This window comes from Hippocampus bargibanti, linkage group LG09 (assembly GCF_051943395.1).
Source record: "Hippocampus bargibanti isolate YZ-2025 linkage group LG09, ASM5194339v1, whole genome shotgun sequence".
Taxonomy (NCBI): domain Eukaryota; kingdom Metazoa; phylum Chordata; class Actinopteri; order Syngnathiformes; family Syngnathidae; genus Hippocampus; species Hippocampus bargibanti.
Window position 1 is genome coordinate 2,020,919 of NC_142742.1, and position 14,858 is coordinate 2,035,776.

Here is a 14,858-nt window from a genome sequence, read left to right on the forward strand (position 1 = left end):
ATAAACAGTTGCAGCGTTTTCATTTCGAGTCCAATGCGGAAGCACCCCCCACCCACACACACCCACACACACACACGCACACGCTCTCAAAGTATGTTCCTGTCATTTGAAATATCAAAACATGTCAATGATATCAAAAATGCATTGTACAGTATTTACAAGAGAAAAAAAAAGATGGGAGGGATCAATATTATTTAAAAATCCGACAGTGGTTGGCAACCCTGCAAAGTTGAGGGATGAGGGGGTGGGGGGCACGTAACCTCATTTGTCCTCATTGTTGACGAATAATCAGAAGAAAAATGATTGACAGGTGGGGCAGAATAGAAACATGTTTGTAATCATTTTTGACCAATTCCGAGCGAACTAAAAAAAAAGAAGCTTTGGACACAAGCTGAAAACCCCCCACCCCAAAAAAAACAGTACCGTGTCAGGTGGATCTGAGTGACACTTTGATGTCATCAAGCCGCCTATCGGCATATTTACACCGTTGCTACGAGTTGTGCGGCGAGAAGGGAGTAACACTTGTTCAAAACCTTTCACACAGAGAGCCTGCGAAATCACAGCATTTAAAAAAAATTGCCACCTGTCTAACTTTGTCTTTCACATAAAACCCAGTAATTCCAAACAGTTTGCCGGTCTTGTATTTGGGGAGGGTGGGGTGTTTGTACAAAAAAAACTGCTTCTATAAAAGTAAAAGTAATTTAAAAAAAAAAAAAAAAAAATATATATATATATATATATATATAAAGAAAAAAAGAAAAAAGTAAAAAAAAAAAAAAAAAAAAATACAATTAATAATAATATAATAAACATAACAATAAACATAATAATAAACATACTAATAATAATACCACCAATAATAATAATAATACATTTTATTTATAAGTGACTTTAAAAACTCAACTTTTGGGACAGTTTGTGTGGTTTTACACAGTGACACTGCACCGGTTTTTCCGGTTCTTGGTTTCACACATAACACAGAGAATGTCAATGGGAAGATGATATAGACAATGCATTTCCGTATTATATGAGGTCAATGGATTAAAAAAAAAGTTTTGGAAACTGATCATTGATTTCGACCCAAAATAAAAAAATGGCTGCTTCTATGTACCACTTTACAGGGTTTTTTTTTGTGAAAGGCAAAGGTGAATAAATGGCAGTTTTTCATTAAGAGTCTTTGATATGGTTAATTTGCGGGGTGTTTGTCAAAAACAGGCTTTCAGAGGCTCATAAATCAACGAATAAAAATGTAAAGCTATAAGGTGTGCATTACTCTGCATGAAGGTGACAAAAAGTTGCGTGGGTAAAAACAAAAAAGGTCGGTAAAAATAAAGTGGAGGCAAGAAAAAATACAATAAAAAATAATTTATGTAAAAAAAAAAATAACCAAAAAATAATTTGGGTAAAAAAAAAAAAAAGATAAGAAAATCGTAAATTGGCTAAAAGCCAATAATTAATGCAGGGATATTTTTTTTTTACCAGCAGGGAGCAGCGAAGTGACATACGTGTGCACATGAGTAGCCTTTCTCTTGTAAAATACTGTGCACCCTAAATGAAAAAAAAAATCATCTCATTATAATTAATAACAAAAATACAATCATAAAAATAGCAATGATACAAGACCAATACACTAAAGGAAAAAAAAAAAGGATCATCACACCTCTGTTAAAAATATACAAACAGAAGTCCGGAACAACACATTTAAAAACTACATTATTCTTTTGAAAAATATAATAATAATAATATTAATAAGTCCGATTGTGGATGAAGATTCCAGAGTGTCCTCAAGCGTGTGTCACGCTTTCTTTTTCTCCATTTTGTCCTCATTCTCCTCATTGTCTCAAGTCCGAGAAGAGGCACTTCCTGTTAACCTGTTGCGACTTCCTGCCTGGCCCGGCGGCCATTTTGCATGCTCCCAGAGGGCCTGTTTTTGTCACCATAGTCCCGGCGAGCTCCAGGGCCACTTTGGAGGAGGGCTGCGGTACACCCATAAAAGAACGTTGTGGTAGAAACCAGGATGAGGGGGGGGGGGGAGGCCCCATCCGAGAGTGAGGTAAGAATTGCAGAATGGGAGGAACCACAAAAAAAAAAGATGGTGGAGGGATATAAAATGGGAGAGGGGAATATATATACTATATATATATAAAAAAGGAAGAAAAAAAATCACACACTCATCGTCATGTTGGGAGAATACTGGAAAGAGAGAGGAGGGTAAAAACATGAGTGGATATACAACATTTAAACACAAGGGGGCGCTCACACCAAACATTGACATTTGCAAAATGCTGCAGCAATAATAATAATAATGCTACTACTAATAATAATAATACACAAACGTTGTTCAAAAGCAAAAAAAAACACAGTTTTTAGACAAAACTGTACCCTACTAGCAATAAGCTATCTGGCGGGCTACCTAGCGAGCACTTTATTTGTTACCTATAAGCTGTGTAGTTGGCTCGTTAGCTATCTAGCGAGCTATCATTAGATATCTGGCTGGCTAGCGAGCTAGCTATTAGCTATCTATGAGATGGCTAGTTAGTTTTCTATGGGTGGGTTGAGTATACGCTGGCGCGTGTGGCTGCCGCTGCTCACTCACAGAAAAACTTATCCTGTGACAGTAAAGTGACCTTGAGAGTGAAAGGCGCTTATAAATGATATGTATTATTATTATTATTGTTAAATTTCATTTTTTAGCGCCTTTCAAAACTCTCAAGGTCACTTAATTATTCATGGCTATCCATTAGCTAGCTACCTAGCTTTCTAGCTAGAGTATTTGAGCTACTTCCGGGTTAGGTGAACGCTGGCACATGTGGCTGCCGCTGCTCACCCACAAAAAAATAAATAAAAATGCTGTGACTGTAAAGTGATCTTGAGAGTTTTGAAAGGTGCTCATGAATGAAATATATTACTATTATTATTAACAGTCACTGTTAGATGTTTTTCTGCGCGTGAGCAGTGGCAGCCACACGCGCCAACGTTCACTCAACCCGGAAGTAACTCAAATAGATAGAAAGCTAGCTAGCTAGCTACCATATAGTCAATAGATAGCCAATAGACAGCCAGCGAGACAGCTAATGGATAGCTAGCAAGATAGCTAGCCAGCTAACTTGATCTATTTGAGTTAAATGGTACTGGAGTGGACAATTTTTTTTGCACGTCTGGCAGTGAATGAGTTAACTCATTAAATTTTAAAGGTATGCATGCCAAGATGGCCGAAGTAGGGATGGTAGTCTACGAAAAGCTAAGTCGTGTAATTTTGCCTCAGAGTATCTATTCAACATTTAGAATTTGATTTTGACTTACGACCATTTCGACTTACGACCATTTCGACTTACGACCGTTCGGTTGGAACGGAATTCGGTCGTAAGTCGGATGTTACCTGTACTTTGATGTAAAGCTAGCAAACTAGTACTAATACTGCATTGATCGAGCGGTACGTCGGAGGAAAGCGTCAAAAGGTGAAAAGCCTTCAGGGTATGGCGGTGATGCGGCGACTTACACTTTCGCTTTGGAATGGGTTTAAAAAGTTGCCGCCCATTTCGCCGTCGTCTCGCGGCGTTCCGGGAGGGTTGCTCATGCCCCCCATGTTATTAGGGGAACTCTGGAGAAAAACAATAAACAAAAACAAAATAAGGGTAGGAAACACCAGAAAAAAAATTGACGTTATGATGACAAAGGACTTGAGAGTGAAATGGCGAGGGGCGGAGCCTATGGGAAGTGGGCGCAGCCTAGGGTGAGGGGGCGGGTTCAATAATAATAATAATAATACTAATAAAATAATAATAATAATACATGTCATTTATAAGCGCCTTTCAAAACTCTCAAGGTCACTTTACAGTCACAGGATAAGTTTTTGTGTGGGTGAGCAGCGGCAGCCACACGCACCAGCGTTTACTCAACCCGGAAGTAACACAGTCACTATCTTTGGCTCAACTAGCTAGCTAGCTAATAGATAGCAAATAGATAGCTAGCGAGGTAGGCAGCTAGGTAACGAGCTAGATAGCTGAAGGTGTGTTAGCTAAGACGGACGGGCAGGGAGAGCGGGGTGGGTAAGAAAAGTGGGTTGGTTCGGACATGTTGGTTAAAAAAAACAAACAAACAAACAACAAATAAATAAATTCATAAATAAATATATAAACAAATAAATACATACATATATACAAAAAATTATTAACTCATTTACTGCCATTTCCGAATTTGTTCGGGTTCTGTTTTTTTTTTTGCTGGGGGTGCCGATAAACTGCTGGTCAGACCTCTGGCAATGTTTCCCTCTTCCACGAGGGGGCAGCATTTGCCTTTTGTCCATGTTAGCGCTTTATTACACTTTCAGCTGTTGCTAAAGCGCTATATGAATCTATATGTATGTATTATATTGCATTTTGTACATGCACCCCCATTTCAAGCTCAGATAACTCCAGACACATATAACTTAGGAATTAACTCGTTTTTTTTTTCCAGATGAAAGAAGAGAGTCGAAGGTTTCTTACGCGAATTTGAATGTTTATATAGTCCTAAAAATGTAGATTCTATGGGTCCCGGAATTTGAGTGACAATGACAAAAACCCTGGCACTGGAGTGAATACATTTTTGCACATTGTCTGGCAGTGAATGAGTTAAAAAAATAAAAATAAAATAATAAAAGTAAGATTGTGTGTGTGTAATGACGGTAAACTTGAGTTTTCAAGTTGCGTTTACTGACCTTTGGCAAGCCGTCCATATCTCCGGACCCTGCAGGAAGGAGCACGGCGCCATTGAGCTCATAAAGCACACGCAACAACAACAACAACAACAAGTTTGAGCATAGAAAACGCACCCAGAGATCCGTTCATGTGGTGCGGCTCCATGGCTCCCATTGCCCCCATCGGCCCGTCGGGGCCAGGTCCCATTGGGAACTGCCGCAAATGACAAAAAAAAAAAAAAAACAGGAAATTGCCGTCGTCAATGGGGGAATTGAAATGGGCTCCAAGTCGCAAATGGCGGAGAATTCAGACCCCGCCCCCTAATCATGTATGCGAAATTGACACTTACATTGGGTCTGTTGCCTCCCCCTCCAATGGGATTCATCATGGTGTAAATATTTTCACTAGAGTTGGTGGAATCTGAGCAAAGGAAACAAGCTCAGTGAACGGACGCCATTGAGATGTGCTTTCAATAACAACAACAACAACAAAACAATCATGACAAACAGCAAGATGGAAGGGATGGTGGTGGGGGGGCGGGGCTTTGGGAGGGTGTTTAGGTACTGGACGCACCACCTGGGCTGGGCATGATGGGAGTTCCGGGTGGACCACCGCCACCTGGGGGGCCCTGAGAGAAGAAAGGGATGAGTGATCAGTTAAAAATTTTAACCAATCGCGGCACGGCGCTATTGCGCAACACTTTGGGCTTGCTGATTTTAATTTGGAAAGTAGAAATAATAATCATAATAATAATACATTTAATTAACAAGCGCATTTGTGGACACTGAAGGACACTTTACAATTAAAAGAACAACATATAGAACAATAAAACCATAAATAAATAATTAAAAGCTAAGGAAAAGCTAAAAATAATTGCGGGCGAGCAGCGGGAGCCAAAACGCGCCAGCGTAGACTCGACCCGGAAGCAAACGGGAAAATCAAATCAAGTGAATTTGCAAAATGTGAGTTTATAGTTTTTTTTTCTCCATTGGCAGCATTTATCTTTTATTTAAGTACTTTAAAATAATAATATTACCATGAATTAACTCATTCGATGCCAGATGAAAAAAAATGCAAAATGTGTCCACCAGTGCCAGGGTTTTTGTCATTTTCACTCAAATTGCAAGCACCGCAGGATATTGACTTTTAGGATGATATAACCATTCAATTCAGCGTTAGAAACATTAGACTCTCTTCTTTCATCAGAAAAAAAGTTAATTCCTAAGTTATATGAGTCTGGAGTTATCTGAGCTTGAAATGGGGGCGCCTGTACAAAATACAATACAGTAAATATTGCTTTATAGAGCATTTTAGCAACAGCTAAAATGGCGCTAAAATGGCCAAAAGGTAAATGCTGCCCCCTCGTGGAAGGAAAAAAAAAAACATTGCAAGAGGTCTGACCGGCGCTTTAACAAGAAAACCCAAAAACACGAACAAATTTGGGGATTTGCGTTCCACGTGACACTTTTCAATTCCCGAATAAATTCGGGAAATGGCAGCGAATGAGTTGAGAGTATGAATATTATCACGAACCCTCGAGCAAAATTTATAACTGTCGCCATCATAAAAGCTTTCTTTATTTCATTTAATTTTATTTTAATTTTGGTCAACTCACCACATAGTTGCCCGGAGATGAGGAGGAGTAGGCTATCTGCTGAGGGAAACCAGAACGTCACAGTTCAGCCCAACCAGTCATTCCAGCCAAGTCATACCGACAAACATGAAAACGGCTACGCCGCATGTTGCTAACGGCAAAGCTAACGTTAGCGGTGTTGTCACACAGTTGAATGCGAATGACTTACCGAGTTTGTGTTGGGCCCAGGCCATGGCCCCCTTCCTCCTGGACCCCTGCGATGACATCGTGGAACATGAATTTATTTTTAGCATCACAACAGTGAAAAGGAGTACAAGGAGGAGGTGACCGTCCGTACATGTTCATTCCTGGCATTGGTCCGCCCATGGAGTTGGGCGGGGGTCTCATGCCTCCGTAATTCTGCCAGATGAAAAATACATACATAACATTAAAGATGATATTTGATCATTGAAAATAGAGCGGTGCCTTGAGGAATGAATTTGGTCCCGAATGGAAAGACTGAAAATGCAACCAGTTCATTTCGCCTCTGCTTCTGTCATGCCCAGCTTGGCCACCAGGAGGCAGTAAAACCATGGAGAAACCCAAGAACACTTTTCTTTGAGAGAAATTATGAACTACAGTAAAGTCTCTTTATATCGATATCGGATATATCGATAGTCTCGGTTATATCGATACTATTTCTATGCACGCACGGAGAAAATTACATGCAAACAGGGTCGGATATATCGATAGTCCCGGTTATATCGATATTTTTTCGGACTCCCTTGAATATCGATATAACGAGACTTTACTGTATGTATTAAATGACTGCTATAAATTGACTAAACAGCAAAAATATCTATCTATCTATCTATAGATATATATTTTCTACATTTTAACCCTTTATTTCCGTTTTTTAACTCATTCACTGCCATTCCCGAATTCATCCGCGAATTTTAAAGTGTCACGTGGAGCGCCATTCCCGAATTTGTTCTGGTTTTTCCTTTCGGACGGTGCCGATAAAGCAATGGTCAGACCTCTGGCAATGTTTTTTTTCCTTCCACGAGGGGGCAGCATTTGACTTTTGTCCATGTTAGCGCTTTGTTCCAGCTTCAGCTGTTTTTAAAACGTTATATTAAGCAATATGTATGTATTGTATTTTGTACAGTTGCCCCCTTTTCAAGCTCAGCTAACTGTAGACCCATATAACTTAGGAATTAACTTTTTTACTGATGAAAGAAGAGTCTAAGGTTTCTAATGTTGTTTTGAATGTTTATGTAGTCCTGAAACTGTTATTATTATTATTATTATTAGTAGTAGTAGTAGTAGTATCTTTGACTTTATGTTACTTCCGGGTTGAGTGAACGCTGGCGCGTGTGGCTGCCACTGCTCACCCGCAGAAAAAATATTCCAATTATGACTGTAAAGTGTCCTTGAGAGTTCTGAAAGGCTCTTATAAATGAAATTTATTATTATTATTCTTAAATTTCATTTTTACGCGCCTTTCAAAACTCTCAAGGTCACTTAATTATTTATAGCTATATTATTATTATTATTATAAAACTCAATATTCTGTGGGTCATGGAATTTGAGTGACAATGACAAAAACCCTGGCACTGGAGTGGACACATTTTTGAAACACCGTCTGGCAGTGAATGAGTTAATTTTAAAAAAATAATGTTTTTGTTATTTGAGTAGCATAATTTATAGGGGGCCAAATTTGACTCCTGAGGGACACCAGGGATAGTATGGCCAACATAGAGCGATCTAGCATGCACATAACTATTTTTATTTACACTTATATCGTACAACAGTCATTTTTAATCAAAGCTAAAAATGTATATTGTCATATTTCACCTGTTGGTACTGTATTGTATCTGTCAACATGTGTTGCTCCACCGTTTGTGTTCTACTATCTGGTTGTCAGGTATTTGAAATGTTTTTGGGCATTAAGATGGCGGTCTGGCTTGGGTATAACATTATTTGGTTGTTTTTAACATGCTAACGTCTACATTGGGTCCATCGTATCTCAAGGCACCACCCTTATGCACGCGGGTGTGGCGGCGGGTACCTGCGGGCCCATGGCCATTCCTCGAGGTGGGTTCATTCGCATCGGACCGCCCATGTTCGGATGACCTGGGAAAAAAAAAAAAAAGAATCCAAAAAGCTCACATTAATTCCCGAAATGGCTCGTCTCCTAAAGTCGCTCTGAGACACACGACAGACTCGGCTGCGCTTTAATCCCATTAGTTCAAACCCCGTGGCTGTAATCTCCAGACAGAATCTCCAAAGACCTCCGTCGTCCTGGGCCAGACACACCAGCTCACATTGAGACCACATGTGTGTAACCCCCCCCCCCACCCCAGACACACACACACACACACACACACACACACACATCCCCCTTGAAATAAAGGTATGGAAAATAATGCATGGTCGGACATTTTTTTTAAATGTTTTTCTTGTGACTCCAGAAAGAAATTTGCAGTTTTATCTCATATGACTTACATTCAATGCAAATTTATTCATCATTATTTTTATTGCTGCTAATAAATTTGGGCACTAATGCTTTTTTTTTTTTTTTTTTGCATTTACCGCTGTAATTCAATTCCTACCCAGTGGCACAATAATCAGCCATAAATGTTACGCTAGCATCATTTTATTTTCTCATTATTACTTTGTACCAGAAATATTTAATTTGCACTTCTCCTGTTTATAACAAATTTTGAATGAGGGTGAAATAATGGCATTTAATTATTATGTATATATATATTTTTTTTTCACACAAGAAACGGCGTACCTTGCGGTCGTGTCGGGTCCAAACTGTTTGGCAGGAGAGGCTGCGATCCTGGAATTCCACCTGGAGGCTGAACACAAACAAAAACAAACAAATAAATTAAATAAAAACAGCCAAATAAATGAATATAATAATAATAATAATAATAATAATAATAATAATAATAATAATAATAATAATAATAATATATAGTAATAATACAAATAGCAATAATAATATAATTAGAATGCTATAAACAAATAATAACAATAACAATAAAGTAATACTAATAACAGGAATATAATTAACAATAAATAAAAAAATAATTCAATAATAATGATAATATTAATAATAATAATATATAGTCATAATAAAAATAACAATAAATAATAAATAATATATATAAAACAATAATATAATATAAAACAATAATGCGTAGGGCGAAAAGTGTGTGTTCCAAACATTAATTTCCCATAGGTAAACCATTAAAATGAGAATCATCCGTTCTAGGTCCCCGTAAAACATAATTTTCAACTAAATAAGCCTTAAAACTACACAAGACAATAACCAATGACAATAAAACTAAAGTAATAATAATAACAGGAATAATAATTAATAATAAAATAATAAATAAAAATATTGTAAAATAATAATATTATATGGTCCTAATAAAAATAACAAATAAATAAATAATAACTAATAACATACTTAGAATATAATAATAATAATAATAAAAAAAAATAAGAAGAAGAAGAAGAACAACAACAAGAAGAAATATAATATAATATAATAAAAATAATAGGAATAATAATTCACAATAAAATAATCAAGAAAGATATTGTACAATAATAATCACAATATTAATAATATATGGTCCTAATAAAAATAACATAAATAATAACTAATAAAATAATTAGAATAATATATAATAGTAATAAAGATAATAATAAAAGATAATAAAGATAATCATAAAGATAATAATAATAATAAACCCACCGATTTAAAATTGCATTTTCTGTGCAGCTTTATCTCTTGTTTCTATTTATAATTGTATTTTATTTATAATTGTATCTGTTTTTTCTTTGATTGTCTGTAAAGTGTCCTTGAGAGCTTTGAAAGGCGCTTGAAAATAAAATACATAATAATAATAATAATAATAATAATAATAATAATAATAACCCATGAGTGAAAGGATCAGCGACAAAGTTGAATCATAAGAGGGGCGTGCTTTGTACCTGATTTGGCATTCGGAGTGCGGGACGCGGTCCACCTGGGTAGCGCGGCGACATGAAAGGCTGTAAAAACATCAGAAATGTAAGATTTGGGATAAACGTTAGCGATGAGGCGAATGACGCGTAAAAGCCGCACATCTCCCCGCTGGCGTAAACCGACCCGGCCTGCGGTCGGTAACAGCAACTGACTCAGGGGGCAGCGGGGGAAAACCAGAAACCGCCACAATGACGATTCTAGGCGGGCTTTGGGTTGAACTTAACACCATTTTTGGTTATCCACAAATCCGATTTTTGCGTTTCGTGAACGGTTCAAAGTAAGGATGTGAGAACAGGCTTGGTTTCTTGTTTTATACGTACGCTGTAAGAAAGAAAAAAAAACCAACAAGCAGACTGGTGTGTGCGTGTATGTGCGCTAAGTGCACAACCCCCCACCAGCAGCTCCAGGGAAGGGAGGGAAGCGACTTAATTTATCCCACACAGGGACACCCGATGCTGGGTACTGACAAGGGCCACGGCCTCCCTCCTCCTGGATGTTCCCCAAACACTGACCAGTGGCGTTGGATCGTATGGTTCTCGAACCAGAACCAGAACCAGACTAATGGGCCCGGGGAGGGGGGGGGGGTTAAAGAGGAAGAAAGTGAGGGGGGGAAACCGGGTGGTTGCATTTGGGTGGGCTTTTGGAGGGAATTGAAAGGAAGGAAAAGTTGCTGGAAAGTGAGTGTTTGCCCCTTACCTGGCCGTGGGGTCCCATCATGGGGTTGCTTGGGTTGTGTGTGGGGGGCTGTGCGTGGGGGGACTGCTGAGAGCCGGGTGGTCCCTTTAAGAAAGAAAAAGGGGGGGAGGCGGAAGGGTGGAGTTTACACCTGGAGCAAGCGCCCCCTTTGGTCGTCATAGGAGAAGGATGACGAGCTTTTGCGTAGTTAACTGACTTTCACTAGAGATGCATTATGGGATACATTGTGTGTGTGGGGGGGGGGGGGGGGGGGACTTTTTTTTCACGGAGATTGTGGACCGCCACACTTTGAGAATCAATCACGAAGCTTGTAAAGGTGCAGTAAACTTTCTTAACTCATTCACTGCCAGACGTGCAAAAATGTCCACGCCAGTGCCAGGGTTTTTGTCATTGTCACTTGACTTTTAGGACTCACAGAATAATGACTTTTAGGACTACATAAACATTCAACGCAGCGTTACAAACCTTAGATACTCTTCTTTCATCAGGAAAAAAAAAGAGTTAGTACCTAAATTATATGGGTTTGAAGTTATATGACTTTGAAATGAGGGCAGATGTCCAAAATACAATGCAATTCATACATATTGGTTTATATAGCGCATTAATTTAACTTTAATTTAGCTGAAGCTGAATCAAAGCGCTAACATGGGAAAAAAGGGAAATGCTTCCCCCTTGTGGAATGGAAAAATATTGCCAGAGGTCTGGTCGGCGCTTTATCGGCACCCAAGCATGAAAAAAAAAAAAAAAGCCGAACTAATTCAAGAATGCCGTTCCACGTCATATTTTCAATTCCCGAATAAATTTGCAAATGGCAGTGAATGAGTTGAGTACAAATATGGCATCGCGTGAGACTGGACCATTTGATTGACACATCGGGTCATTACAGGAGGGGGGGGGGGATTGCAAAGTCCTGACTGCAACCAGGAAACCCGTTTGCGGAAAACAAGCAACGCTCCTTGTCAAAATAAGTCCTTTCAGCACCTCACACAGACCCCCCCCCCCCCCCCCTCACTATACCCTCACCAATGTTATAAATAGCTCTCCCACGGTTCACTCTCTCACTCTGTGTCTCACTCTCTCTCCACCCCCTTTTCCTTGCGCACTCATTAGCCTCCCCTCCTTGCTTAAAGCACCAAAACAACCATGGCAAGAGGGTGACCGTGAATCCAGGTTGAGGTGATCTTTCACATTTCTCATCCCTCCGTCCTTTCGCCGCTACCTTATCGCGCTTTGGCTAAAATGCCAAAGCTGTCCATCACGCCCGCCGCACACGCACCAACGGGCTTCTGTTCGACGCCTGTTCGACGGCAGTAGCTATGATGTGGTGATGTAAGGCCGATTCGGCATCACAGAGATGAATGAAAGAATGAATGAGCGGCACAGGATGTTGAGAATGAGGTGCAAAGTGGAGGTGTGTGTGTGGGGGGTGTAAGCTTCTGAAATTAGCTTAAGAACTTGAAACGTAGTCTCATTCGAGGAAGGGATGGAGCAAACAAGAGACGCGAGTTGGCAAAGAGTGTGGAAAAATACTACTGGACCCTCCGAACCCTGCCCACCACCTTTTCCAGCGACTCCCCTATTTTAGGCAGGCGCTACCAAGCCATGCGCACTAAATCCAGTAGACTTTTCAACAGCTTCTTCACCCTAGCTATTAACTCTCTAAACAGTAACCAAAATATAAATGTATCGTGCCTTGAATGAAGAAATTATTTTAGATTAGATTAGATTAGATTAGCCTTGATAAATGTCATCCATACTTATTTGTCATGTTTTTAACATGTTGATACTAGTGCACCGTGTTCTACTGGAGACAAATTCCTTGTGTGTTCTACATACAGTGATACCACGTCTTACGAATACTTTAGCTCATGAACTTTTTGCTTTACGAACATTAAATTCGCGAGAATATAATCTTGGCATACGAACTAGTTTTTTGGCGGACGAACCAAACCACACAGCGCCACAGTGGCTGGCGGACTAGTTTTCCTCTTCCACTTTCGTTGAGTGCAGACGTGGTTTGTTATCGAGTGGAGTAAAAAGAACCCAACACAGCCTAGTGTTAATCCGAAGAGGACACAAAAGAAAATTATGGTCGAGCAGAAGATGGAGATCATCCAGAAACACCAACGAGGTGTGCGTTTGTGTGACTTAGCTGTCCCACTAGCAGTATGCTAAGTCGACCATTGCTACGTGTGGCTAAGGGTGTTTCTGTGTAGTCGAAGCAACAGTTTTAGGCAATAGACGAGGTTGAAAAACTTTCGTTGATTTGGATTAACGACAAGCAGCTAGCAGGGGACAGTGTGAGTGAGGGTATTATCGCCGAGAAAGCACGGCAAATTCACTCGGATATCATCAAGAGGCAACTACATCCACGACCATCACAAAGGTAAATAAAACGACTTTATTATACAGTATAGTTTATTTCTTTAATTATAATACAATCACAAATTTATTATACATAAAATAAGGTATATTTTGTATAGTTTTAAGGCTTATTTAGTAGAAAATCCTGTTTTATGGGGACCTGGGAATGGATTATTCTCATTTTTAATGGTTTCTTATGGGAAATAAATGTTTGGCAGATTAACTTTTCACCTTACACACACACTTTCAGGGAACCAATTAAGTTCGTAAAGTGAGGTATCACTGTAGTAGGTCAATAAAGATGATTCTAAAGAGATGTCGGATTGATTTAATGATCGATTTGATTGACAAGATGAGTCGTGAATGCTACCTGGAAAAAGCCTGGAGGCATGGGACCGCCTGGCATGGCGTCGTTGGGGGGGATGTTGCCCATCACCGGGCTGGGCGCTGCTGCCGCGCTCTGCAAAAATGACAAAAAAACAAAATGTTAGTCAAGAGGGATGTAAAGGGTGTAATGGTTGCTAATTTGCTGAAGGGGGCAGTATTTCACACCATGCCCCCCCCCCCCCAACATATTAAGTTTAATGGCTAATTCAGGAAAGTGTGGCCTATTACTGCTTTTAAAGCATAACCCGAAGAGCAGAATGTAAGGGCGTCTTTTTTTTTTTTATGCTGACGAATTAGGACAAAGTGTTCAAGGAGAAACGTCGACATAAAAAAAAAACATCTCAATCTGGCTAGTGGCCTCCTTCGCTTCACTGCTACAGTGTTTGCAGTCACTTTTAACGTCGGCTTATTTGAACTTTATAGTTTAGGATGATTTACAAGGGGGGAAAATTATATACTTTTTTCAACCTTTCTGTACCCAATGTTGCTAAATGGGAGTGATTTTTTATATTATAATATTTTATTTGACATTGTTTTGCATATAACAAGGAATGAGGTACATGATGGAAACCTTTAACCCGAAGTATACAATTTGCATACATGGTCATTTATTTCCAATCAAATTTACATGGATACATTGTTTTTACTCGCGTGAGGTCTATCGCATTACATGTAAAAAAAAATTAATAAATAAATAAATGAGGAAGCAAAAGCTGAAAAAAAATAAATATATATATATATATAATATATATATATATATATATATATATATATATATATATATATATATATATATATATATATATATATATATATATATATATATATATATATATATATATATATATATATATATATATATAAAACTCAGAAATCTAAAATAAATATATTCTAAATATATATATATATATATATATATATATATATATATATATATATAAATATGTTTGAAAATATTAATGCCTTGGTAATTTAATAATTAAATTTAAATTAATTAAAAATATATGTACATATTTAATAATATATATTTAACTTATGAATATAAAATACTTGAATAAAAAATATATTCGAAACATATCTATTCTAAACACACAACAAATATATTATATGTAAT

At 38.3% G+C, this 14,858-nt stretch overlaps 1 protein-coding gene across 9 annotated transcripts in view; it reads right to left on the bottom strand.

Annotated features, from left to right (window-relative positions):
• Positions 1-766: 766 nt before the first annotated feature.
• The window catches only part of LOC148893250 (single-stranded DNA-binding protein 3), a 35,274-nt gene continuing 21,182 nt past the window's right edge, over positions 767-14,858 (bottom strand). Inside the window, exons 5-18 of one of the 9 annotated variants that reach the window (XM_089004751.1) lie at positions 13,728-13,817; positions 10,994-11,077; positions 10,264-10,323; positions 9,053-9,119; positions 8,324-8,388; positions 6,611-6,672; positions 6,482-6,527; positions 6,295-6,333; positions 5,253-5,307; positions 5,029-5,099; positions 4,814-4,892; positions 4,700-4,728; positions 3,500-3,601; positions 768-1,976 (exon numbers count right to left, since the gene is read on the bottom strand). In XM_089004751.1, coding sequence (XP_088860877.1) covers positions 1,833-1,976; positions 3,500-3,601; positions 4,700-4,728; positions 4,814-4,892; positions 5,029-5,099; positions 5,253-5,307; positions 6,295-6,333; positions 6,482-6,527; positions 6,611-6,672; positions 8,324-8,388; positions 9,053-9,119; positions 10,264-10,323; positions 10,994-11,077; positions 13,728-13,817 — 993 coding nt within the window. In that variant the 3' untranslated portion in view covers positions 768-1,832. Of the gene's footprint in view, positions 2,194-3,499; positions 3,602-4,699; positions 4,729-4,813; positions 4,893-5,028; positions 5,100-5,252; positions 5,308-6,294; positions 6,334-6,481; positions 6,528-6,610; positions 6,673-8,323; positions 8,389-9,052; positions 9,120-10,263; positions 10,324-10,993; positions 11,078-13,727; positions 13,818-14,858 lie in introns of all 9 variants that reach the window. The other 8 variants (XM_089004752.1, XM_089004753.1, XM_089004754.1 and 5 more) reach the window with 8 other exon arrangements.